Source organism: Egretta garzetta, unplaced genomic scaffold, assembly GCF_000687185.1.
Source record: "Egretta garzetta isolate BGI_Z169 unplaced genomic scaffold, ASM68718v1 scaffold417, whole genome shotgun sequence".
NCBI lineage: Eukaryota > Metazoa > Chordata > Aves > Pelecaniformes > Ardeidae > Egretta > Egretta garzetta.
Genome location: NW_009260227.1, coordinates 580,921 through 592,209, shown reverse-complemented (window position 1 = coordinate 592,209; position 11,289 = coordinate 580,921). Strand labels below are relative to the sequence as shown.

The 11,289-nt window shown below is 45.5% G+C and overlaps 1 protein-coding gene across 1 annotated transcript in view; it reads left to right on the top strand.

The window, feature by feature from the left end:
• Nucleotides 1–11,289, top strand: part of BRD3 (bromodomain containing 3) — a 48,379-nt gene that overhangs the window by 28,642 nt on the left and 8,448 nt on the right. Inside the window, exons 5-10 of the mRNA XM_035897647.1 lie at nucleotides 287–501; nucleotides 2,211–2,582; nucleotides 8,924–9,052; nucleotides 9,470–9,661; nucleotides 10,510–10,745; nucleotides 11,140–11,147. Coding sequence (XP_035753540.1) covers nucleotides 287–501; nucleotides 2,211–2,582; nucleotides 8,924–9,052; nucleotides 9,470–9,661; nucleotides 10,510–10,745; nucleotides 11,140–11,147 — 1,152 coding nt within the window. The remainder of the gene's footprint in view (nucleotides 1–286; nucleotides 502–2,210; nucleotides 2,583–8,923; nucleotides 9,053–9,469; nucleotides 9,662–10,509; nucleotides 10,746–11,139; nucleotides 11,148–11,289) is intronic.

The following is an 11,289-nucleotide window of genomic DNA, read 5'->3' as shown; positions in this document are numbered from 1 at the left end:
TCTTTCTTTCCACAGGCATCGGCAGAATCATCTGTCGTCTTCGGCTCGGTCGGAATTTTTTTTTTTTTTTTTTTTTTTTTTTTTTTTTTTGTTGGCCCTTGGGTAACAGCACCAAGCAAATCACACCGTGTCCTTTGTGCTCTTCCTGTGGCCCTGGACTGAGAGCATTTTGCCAAGCCCATGATTGCACAGTCCAGCGGCACGAGTGTCACTTTGTTCCCAATGTCTTGTCGGTGCTTGTAACCGTCAATACATTGCAGTGCCTTTTCACTTTGTCGTTTGAAAGGAGCGCAGCAAGCAGTGGCCGTGTCTTCCGTCTCCCCGCCGGCCCCGTTCCAGAACGTCCCTCCAGCCGTGTCTCAGACGCCCGTCATTGCTGCCACCCCTGTGCCAACCATCACTGCTAATGTCCCGCCTGTCACTGCCCCTCCCGCCGCTGCTCCCCCTCCGCCTGCTGCTCCGATAATGCCCGTGGTGCCTCCTACGCCACCAGTAGTCAAGGTAAATGGAGAACTCAACCCCTTCCTCTTCAGAAGGCCATATTGCTAAGCAGTGCTTTATCTTCATCCCGTCACTGCTGGTTACGTACATTCCTTCTCTTCGCATTTGACTCCTTGCCTCTCTGGCCATCGTTGTCCCTTTGGGGTGTGCTCAGACAAGTGCTTGCTGTTGAGTTTGAGAGGGTTGAGAAAAGTTTTGCCAGTTTTACCATGCCCCAGCTAAGGTGTTATCAACTGTAATTGCTCCAACTCAGTTACAAGCTCTCATCTGACTGTAGCCTTAGCCAGTACTGATGCTCCATGAACCAGAAGGCTGTTGGAGGTTCCCCCCATTTTGCACCATATAGCCCAAAGCATCTCTTCCTTCTGTAACTGCCCCCCTGATTTCACTGGGACTATTCCTTTAAGGTTTGCAGGCTCCTGCACTAGGAATGTTCCCCTCTGCCATAAACCAGTTCAAGACAAGCCTGTCACTCTATTTGGAGGAGACTGATGTTGCCTGTGGGTTTTGGGTGCATTAGTTCTGTCTTCCTTACTGAGGAATTTTCTGGGAGTTGCCATTGGTGTTTCGCTATTTACTAAGTTAATTTATGGGTATATGAAAAAGTTGCTCTAAGTAATCAGAATTTTCCTAGCAAGCTGTGTATTGCTTTAAAAATGATGAAAGCATAGCTCAGATAAAGCTTTTTTTTTTTTTTCCCCCCCTAAACTGGGAAATTAACTGCAACAGTATTGGTGTTCTCTGATGTGAGGTTGCATGGGCCAGCAGAGCCACAGAACTGTTTTGCGTATTTAACCCTATAGTTTGGGTGTTACTTAGAGAAATTGTAAGTCAGATCTTGCAGCTAAGCTGTCCTCCTCAGAAGCCTGTCTCATACATCAGTTTCTGTCCAAATAACTTGCTTCTGAGAATCAATTTAATTTTAAAACTCAAGGATGAAGCCAGAAGTGAGTTTGCCAAATACACACTGCAAATGTAATTCTGCTTGGGATTTACTTAAGATTTCCCTTAGATTTCCCTAAGGAACTTTTTACCCTCTTTCTCTCTCTCCCTCTCCAGAGAAATAAATCCTTCATAGGAGCACAAGAGAGAGATGACTGGACAGTCACAGCTTGAATTTATGTGAGAGAGGTTTTATTTGCTTAAGGCAAAATCATTAAATCCTTGCTCTTGTCCATAATAAGCAGTCTACCTGAGCACACCCACTAAATACAAGGGAGTGAGGGCTCATGGGTCTTTGGTGATTAATATGCTTTGGTTCAGAACTTATAGCCTGATCCTGCCACTGGGGACTCAGACATGTGGTTAAGTTACTGACACTTACTAAGTCACGATGCATCAGCTGAGCTGCAGTAATCGACTGGGCGCACTCCTTTCCCTTGGCAAACATGAGGTAAGAGTCCTTAGTTTAAATCTCAGTGAAATACATAGAGCTAACACGTTTTGCATCATGTTTGGGGTTGGGTTGGAGACGTGCAAATGGCTGGTTACTGTGGCTCAGATGACATGTGGTAATACATCGTGTTGTAGTCACTGAATTGTGTGTTGAAGCCTCTAGTCACAAGTCCCATTTATCCCAGTGAAGTAATTGTATTTTCTGTCAGGGGACAGGCAGATCTCAAAACCAGGGATGGATTGTGATAGGTTTCTGCTAGTGTAGCACAAGAGGTGGGCGTGTACTCATGAGGCTTGTCCATCTGCTCTTTCAGAAAAAGGGAGTGAAGCGGAAAGCAGACACAACCACCCCCACCACCTCCGCGATCACTGCCAGCCGAAGTGAGTCACCCACGCCCCTCTCGGACCCCAAGCAGGCCAAAATCATTGCTCGACGGGAGAGCGGCGGCCGGCCCATCAAACCACCAAAGAAAGACCTTGAAGACGGAGAGGTCCCCCAGCATGCAGGGAAGAAGGGCAAACTCTCTGAGCACCTCAAGTACTGTGACAGCATTCTCAAGGAGATGCTCTCAAAGAAGCATGCAGCCTATGCATGGCCCTTTTACAAGCCTGTTGATGCAGAGGCCTTGGAATTACATGACTATCACGATATTATCAAACACCCCATGGATCTCAGTACTGTTAAAGTACGTCCACATTTACCACCTCTTTTGCAGGGTGTCACAGCCCTCTGGCTGCAGAGGACTGGCTCCTTCTGGGGGAGGGGGAAGGGACAAGGGTGGAAAACTGAACCTGTTTGGATATCATCTGGATATTTTTATATTTTGTTTCCTTCCCCTCTCCTGGGACATTTTTTTTTTTTCTCTGCCTTGCAAAGCAGACTGTACAATGGCATCCTCTCCTCTTTGTGGATAGCCCGGCTATTTAAACTTGTTCTTGGGATTGTGTTGCACTCTGAGAAGAAGAGGTGCTGTATTTCATAGGATTCGATTGATAGTATCCCATTTCCAGAAACTGCTGCCTGCCTACTTGTTGGCGTGATGCGTGGTCCAGATAGGCTTACTCTGAGCAATTCCAACTGGAACATGATGATCGCCTGGTACTCGGGGAGGGGAGGAAATATTGTGATGCTTGTGCAGTTCATGCTTGGCTCTTCAAGAGCTTAGCTTAGTGTATGGTTCAATATTAAAGGTGTTTTTCCCAGTAGACTGGGAGATTTCTCTGAATCCCTCCTAAATATCTGTGGAGCAAAGCTGTGGTTTTTTCTAGTTCTCATCTTTGCTTGTCAGCCGGCCATTGGTTGGTGGAGGTGAGACTTTCTTCCATGTGCAGGAAGTTAAGGTATTTCTGCTGGCTTTTGCTAGCATGCCAGAAGGTATTTTGCTGCCATCTGAGCCAATGCCTGGGATTGTCTAAATGCCCAGGTGACAAAAGGGCAGCTGTGTTCATGATTCCTTTCATGTTCCTTGGCAAATCCTACGTAGTACCTGGAAGCAGCGTGTCGTGCTCTGATGTGCCGTGCTATTCAGCCGTGATGCTGCAAGGGTTCTTACTACAGCACATTTTTTTTTACGAGTATTTTAGTTGCATTATTTAGTGGTGAGAGAATAGTTGTCACGGTCTGTGCATTGAGGATTAGACCGGGAGTTATGCCTGTCTGAGTCTTAATTGCTGTTTCGATGCTATGGTCCTGGACAAGTTTTCCCATGGCTTTGTACAGCTCTGTGTCGTAGTTTTCCCAGCCGTAAAATGGAAATAATAATACTTAACCTACCTCACAGGGCTGTTGTGAGGGCAGATATCTGGAAGGCACTATCTAAGTACTAATTATTATTATTATTGGTGTTTGGGTTTGTACAGAAAAGACTGTCTCTGAGTTGGCAAAAGCATTGGAAGTGGGCTCTGGTGGAGCTAGGCTTGGAGACCATTCTTTTCCTGAGCTTGCAGTGCCTTTGCTTTGTTTACAAAAGCCAGTGCAACATGCAGTATTTTTGACTTGCAACTAAGCTGAGCTGTGTTTTTAAAGGCCTACAGCAATTTCCTGGGAGCAGAAGAGGGCAAGAAAAAGGGGGAGTTGAGCTGCGAGCGAGAAGAGGAAGCCTGAAATATAGTGGTAAAAGCAGGAGAAATGGCTAGGTTGAACATGGTAGTCTGCAAAGCTGGCTACGTGACCTTAATGTGCTGCTGATAGAAGAAGGTCCCGGTGAGTTTTTTGTGTAAGTTTCCATTTTCTCTTGCTCTTGAATGTGGATGAGGAAGGAAGAAGCTCCCCATAGTTTTGGTACTGCAGTGCATTTGCCATCCTGCTGATTTTGGATGCCCAGTGCTGAAGGCCTACTTAATCCTTGTACGTTGTTTTAATTATATGATTTGCTGTCAAGGTCTGCTCACTTCACTTTGCATTGGAGTTGCTCTTCTCCACCAGCTTGGAGGTCCATCCGCATAGCTTGGATCGTAGGCTAATGGGTAATTCAGGTTGTCCAGAGCCTGCCTCCTGCTCAAAGCAGGGTCGCTTGCCCGCTCTGATCTGCTCCCTTCCAGGGGTCACCACCTTCTCAGCTGAGGGGATCTGACCAGCTCCTCTGGTGCCAGTGAGTGGGCTGGGAGCAGGAACAGGTTGCAAATGAGGTTTTTGGTATTCTTGTGTATGTCAGATCAGAGGCGCAGTACTTAAGTGGCATCAGGAACCTTCATATATGATGTTCTGTGTACTGTGCATACAGTTACATTTGTCCATGCTTATCACAGGCTACACATCAAAATCTGTTCTAGGTGTCTATAAACTGGCCGGTAGCTTTAAAGGAATTTCAAAGTAGTTCTGATTTGCAGAAATGACTGAGGTGGGAAGAAGCATCTCTTCCTGAGTGCAACTGTTATTTTTGTTATCACGTTAGAGTGATGAACTGTTACCAATAGCCTTTTTTCTGTTGGGCTTGTGAACACAAGTCATTAGATGATCACGTCCTAGATGAGACCACTCAGTTACTGTACTGACTGGTGGGACTGCCAGTCAACCTAGTCCTTTCGAACCTATTCGCAGCTCAGTCACGTTCCCTTGACTTCCTAGGGATGCTGTGGGTCTCCAGAGACACCTGCAGCCTGGTAGATCAAGCTCTCAGTGGATGCAGTAAGATTAGAGATGGAGAGAGTAAAATCCTGACTCTGTCAAAGCTGGTATTTCCATGTCTGGTTAGGTGGCTTCTTACTGCAAGGGCTTCTGTGCTGCATTTTTGCAAAATCTAGGTGCAAAACTGATTTCTTGGATTGGTGACTTATTCATGCTTAAATCTCTTCATAGTCCTAACTTCATTCTTTTAAAAAGTGTACACCTCTGATAGCACTTTCTCTGAGAAGTGCAGGTGATGCTGATGCTGTCCCTCTCTACCCTCCTAGTGTAGGACAGATAACTGGAGTCTAGTGTAGGACAGAAACTGGTCTCCCCTGGAGACCCAGTGGAGTCTTTTCAATGTAAAGACTCTGGACTTGTCTTTCCATGTGGTAGTATTTAATAAACTTGTTTGAAGTGCTGCCTGGTACTGGTTTTTTATGGAGTGTTTTATTATCATTGCTCTTGGCCTGTAGATCGTAGTGTGACTTCTCTGAGATACGCATTAACTACATGGAACAGAAACCTGCCGTTTGCAGGCAGTGTAATTCTCCAGTGTCAGGGGCTTTCCCTGTGGCTCTGAAAGGTTTTAGATTTAATTCTGCACAAGTGACAATGGCTGTGGTAAAGCGGCGCAACTAATGGCCTTCAAACTAATCTTGAAGGAATTATGTGAGAAAGTAAAACGTAAGCGTTGCTGCAGCTATAATAGATTCCCCAATACTGGTTTGCTTGTCACTTCAGTTCTCTGGTTATATGAGGTTTGATTTTCTTCAGAGAACATCCTTCATGTCCAGAAGTGCTATGCGTCAGCAGGATTTGAAGACTTTCTCTGTGCTTGGTGGAGGAGGCAGGTTGGCTGTCGTGACTGTGCTGCTGGCAGGCGAGAGGTGGAGGGGCTGTAGCTGAGCTTCTGGTAGCTGGGATTGGAGTGGTGTGCTGGAGTTCCGTGCTGGAGCTAGGACTGAGAGTGGGAAGAGCTGAAGGGACGGGACCAGTGAGCACATCTCCACCTCAATTCTCTTGATAGTCATCAGAGGGGAGGGGGAGCAGAACTGCTTAGAGGAGAGGGAGGCAGAGGCATGGGTTACACTTCAAAAATTAAGAGGCAGCAGCCCTTAATTCCCTGTGATAGATGAAACGCTTGCTGTGCAGCTGTAGCAGCACTGTGCTTCCACTGCCGTCTTCCATGGGCAGGGCCTGGTTCTGGTACGTTCACCTTCCCCTCTCTGACGCTGGGGACCTTCAGCGTGGGGAGGCAGGGTGCTGTGCCCATGATGGAGCTGGGGGGAACCAGGAGCACCTCTTCTCCCAATCCATCCTCTGGCTGCCAGCTTACAGCAGCAGCCATGTGGATGTGTGTCTGCCTCTGGTTTACTTGGTGGCAAAGAAGCAAGAGTCCTCGCATGCAAGAGGATTTATACACGGTGTTTACTTTTGGAATAAGGCGCAACCCCCAGGGATCTAACTTTGCTCGCTGGTTAATTGCCTTGCAGTAAATTGCTGTGGTTTCTGAGCAGCTGAGTTCAGGGTCTTGAACATGAGGAAACATTCTTTGGTGGTGTTTTTAAATATTTCTTTAGTTGCGCCTGTTTTGGAGTACAAACAGAGTTTCACAAAGCAGTTGCTCTTATTGAAGCAGTTTCAGTAAGGTGCAATTAGGCCCCCAGAAATCAGGTGAAGTCCTGCTAAATTTTTCTGCTAAATGCTGGACCTGTGTGGCCCTGTCCCTTGTCAGCACCTGCCCTGATGCCATGCCCAAGGCATGTGTTTTGAGGACAGATTGATTTCCATTTTAGTCTTGGAGAGGAGAAAACGGGGAGGGGACCTGTCAGGTCTTCAGACGTGTAAAAGATTGCTGCAAGAAGGGAAGGAACAAAGTTTTCTCTGCATCCTCTGTGGGCATGTCAAGGCTTACCTTAGAGCAAGAGACACACTAGACATTAGGAAACAAATTTATGAACATAAGAATATTAAACAATCGATTTGATTGCTGAGAGGAAATATCAATTTGCTGTGATCGATATTACGTAGGGCAGAGAATGGGCTACCCAGCCTCCCAGCACCTCCACCAGTCCTGCTTGTCTGTGACTCCTGAGATGCAACTGTAAATGTAATAATTTTTTTTTTAAGCAGCTGGATATCTCAAAGTGAATTTGTAACCATAGATATTCCAGCCCACCAATTTAAAGTCCCTTTTTTCTTTTGTTAAGTTAATTATTCTTTACAAGAAAACACAACAAAACAAAAATCCACAGATTGAAACTGTTGGGCTAGGAAACTGTTGGGTTTGGATGAAAGTGAAGCCTCAGACACTGAAATGTATTTCTTAGGCAGTAATCAGCCACTGAGTGTGCCAAACAAATATAAGTGCGTCAAAAAGGCCTTTCATGCAGTAAGACGTGTATTAAAATAAATGGGCCCTTTCCTTTGAACATATGTTTTGCTTTGGAATTGGCCTGAGCCGCTTTTCAAACAAGACCAGCTCTCCCTCAGACAGGAGAAGCACAAACCTATTCCCCTTTCTGTCTTCGTGCTGTGGCTCAGAGGCTTTCTCTTAGTTTATTCACCAAGAGAATGAGGTTTCCTGACAAAAGTTTGACTGATGTCTGGCTGCAGCATGGCAGGGAGTAAGGCTGCAGGAATGTCACCACCCTGCATGCAGGTCCTTCCGAAGCTGCATCCCTGCATGTGAAATTCTGCCCTGTTCAGAACAAAAACAATTTAGGAATCATTGCAGTGTTCCAAGATCTACAAGGTCCACCGTGTAGCTGCAAAATATCAGTAGAACAAATGGGAATTTTGCTTGTGTTAAGGCTTCTAGCGTGGGTTACAGGCCTTAAGCATCCCTGCTTTCTGCTCAGACAGGGGATGCATCTTCCCTGATGATGTTTGCAGCCTGCCTGCCAGTCAGCCCCTTCCCTTTACTGGAGGATACAGGTGCACAAGACATACAAAAGGGAGGCCTGCAAGCACTTGGCAAATAGAGAATTTCTTTATACCCAGGTCTTTTAAATGCAAATGAAATCTAGTGTTAGCTTCTTTTTCCTCTCAGCAGGAGTAATTGGAGTTCAGGTTTTATACATGGTAGTAATATATGCATTAAATCAGCTAAGTTCCAGGAATGCTATAAACTGTTCTCTAAACCCAAGTCATTCAGTCCCAAGCAGTGAGAGGAAATGGACGAAAGTGAAAGCTGAAAAATAAGAGAAAGGAACAAGGAACAAATATTTAACTCCTGATACTTACTACACTGGTAAATAGGTTCATAAAGGGTGAATCCTGTGTCCATTCTCTATCAGTTGGACTTTTAAATCAACAGTAGGTGTTGTAGTTTAACTGCAAATGCCTGTCTTGCTGTAGGAATTGGCAAGTAAAGTTCATGCCCTGTGTTAGGAGGAAGTCAGAGTTAGATGGTCATGATCTTTTCTGGGGCAAATATACCCAAGCAGCACACAGAAATACATGTGTAAGGTACTCCTGTCACTGTAACTTGGGTGTTTGTTGATTTTTGCCCTTCCTGTCCATGATCCTTGTTTACATTAGATTCTGATCCAGCAAACCCGTTTTCTAAATGACTATTTTCTAATAGAATGTGTACCTTGACAGATGTATCTACATAAATCTACTACTTAGAAAGAGAGAACAACCCAAATTTAGAATCCTAGTGTTTACACTGTTATGGAGCAGTAGCAACTTCTTTGGTTGTTTGGTGTTTGCTTGCTTGTTTTAAAAAGCAGAAACTCTGAATGTTGTTTAGGAACCAATAAGCCGGGTCTAACTACTGTTCTCTTAGACAAATGTGATTTTTGAGGCTGTTCTGAGCTGTCCCCAAGATGCATGTGTCCTCCATGCAGTTGCTACAAATGCCTTTTGCTTATGGCTTTTTCTCCCCTTTCCCTTTGGCTTGTTTGTTTGCAGAAAAAAATGGACAGTCGGGAATACCAGGATGCACAAGGTTTTGCAGCAGATATTCGGTTAATGTTCTCTAATTGTTACAAGTACAATCCTCCAGACCACGAAGTGGTGGCCATGGCCAGGAAGCTCCAGGTAAAGGTGTTGGCAGATGTATCTTCCAGAGTACATTTAGTTCAGCTACAAGGTGTCCATTCAGAGATCCAAGCGTGGATCTGCTCTTGGCACCAACAAGGGAGAGCTGGTGATTCCTCCAGCCCTTAGAAAGAGCCATGTTCTCTGCTGCAGAACTGTTACGCTCTTTACCATGGCATGACCCAATGCCACGTTCCGCTCCTAAAATACCATATTCATTGCTGTAATGGGAGAATTTTGTTGGGCTTACAGAGTATGTATACCCATCTGTACATTATTATTTACTTGTACAGCACCTTGTGTAGTGCAGTAAGACCCTGACCCATGGTGGGGTGTCAGGTGTGTTTAAAAAGCCAAAATGTGATCTTAGTGGCTGAGGCCCCTTTTGTCACCAGTTTTTTTCCCCCCTTTTTGTAGGATGTCTTTGAGATGAGGTTCGCAAAGATGCCTGATGAGCCTGCGGAGGCCCCACCTCCGCCTCCACCAACAGCACCAGTGGTGAGCAAAAGCACAGAGAGCAGTCACAGCAGTGAGGAGAGCTCTTCTGACTCAGATAGCTCGGACTCGGAAGAAGAGCGAGCAACTCGGCTGGCGGAGCTCCAGGAGCAGGTATTGCAACAGCCAAGCTGTCTGTCTGTGTGCAGTAGAAAGGGGATAGCAGGAGGAAGGGTTTAATATTGCTCTTAAAAATCTCATCTAGGCTGGGATGCAGCAAAGCAATCTCCCCTTCTGCCAGCTAAAGGGGGAAAATGCTCAGCTGTGAAGTAAGTGCATGTTTGATGTAGTGTTAATTTTCTTCAAGATAGAGCATCAGCACTGAGAATGGCTGTGCTTCCTTCTGGGATCCCAGAGTATGAGTGAAGGTGCAGACAATACTAGGGAGCTGGGAAGAACAGAGACCTCCATTTTGTATGAGAGCTCAGGCATTACAAAATTTGTCGCAAGCTTCCTGTGGGATATTGTTCCCTTGCACCCCGTCTGTAGAAGTGAGCTGTTTCAACTGTTGGGATTGCAAACAATTAAGCCACGGCCTTTCTTATTATGTAGGTATACAATGCCAGATGCCACAGTGCTTACATGTTCTGCCCTAATACAACACGGCATTAATAAAATAGCTTATCTGCTGTCTCAAATCAAGCTAGTAAGAGAGCCGAGAATTGAACCCAGGATTCCAGAGGCCAAGTTGTCAGCACTCTAGACAGAGCTATTGAGCTTAATTTTCATTTGCCCCTGTAAAACAAGAACAATGTTTTCATTTGAGTCAACTTCCACATACTAGCACTGCGTTTTTTTTAAAGAATTTCAAATCAAACAAGGTCTCCTGAGTTCAATCACTAGACTGCTTGATCGCTGACTTTGGGATATACTTACATGTTGGCGTACAGAGGAAGGGTATGATGCCTTGTTATCTTGCCTTGAAGTCTGATTTATTTTATTTTTTCACTGTTCTCCCCCAGCTAAAGGCCGTCCATGAGCAGCTAGCTGCATTGTCACAAGCGCCAGTGAACAAACCAAAGAAAAAAAAAGAGAAGAAGGAAAAAGAGAAGAAAAAGAAAGATAAAGAGAAGGAAAAAGAAAAGCACAAAGTAAAAGCTGAGGAGGAGAAGAAACCCAAGGTGGCTCAACCACCAAAACAAACCCAGCAGAAGAAAGCCCCAGCTAAGAAAGCGAACAGCACGACCACAGCTAACAGGTGAGAGCCTGCCTTCTGCACGTTGCCTTAAGGGGAATGCCAAGAGCTTCCAGACCAGTTGTCCTGCCCCTCCTGTCCCCATTGAATTCCTGGTGAAGCTCAGTTGTCTGAGCAGTTAATTTGCTGTTGAATAGTGTCCCCATTCCCGGACAACTCCAGGGAGTCTTTAAATTAGAGCTGGCAGTGGAACCATCCTATTTCCACTGTCCAACTCTCTCAGAATCCCTGCCTGATCACTCAGATAAGGTTTTGGTTTTTGCCTTTGGCGCATCCAGCAAGAATGTGCCATTTCATTGCTGCCCCCCTGCTGCTACGTGGGCTTGTTGTCATGCCTCACAGGGCTAAAATATAATAGGAGTAAAACAGCTAACCTCAGATTTCTGAACTTTTTCAGAAGTTGTGGTGCTGTTCAAGCCATCTGGCTAGAGGTTCAAAGCCAATAGCATTGGGATGTTTGTTACAAGGGGGGTAGAAAAAGAAGAGTTCATTGCTTCTATATACCCATGAATGTTTCCATGCTTGCCACCCCACCCCCCACCCCCCC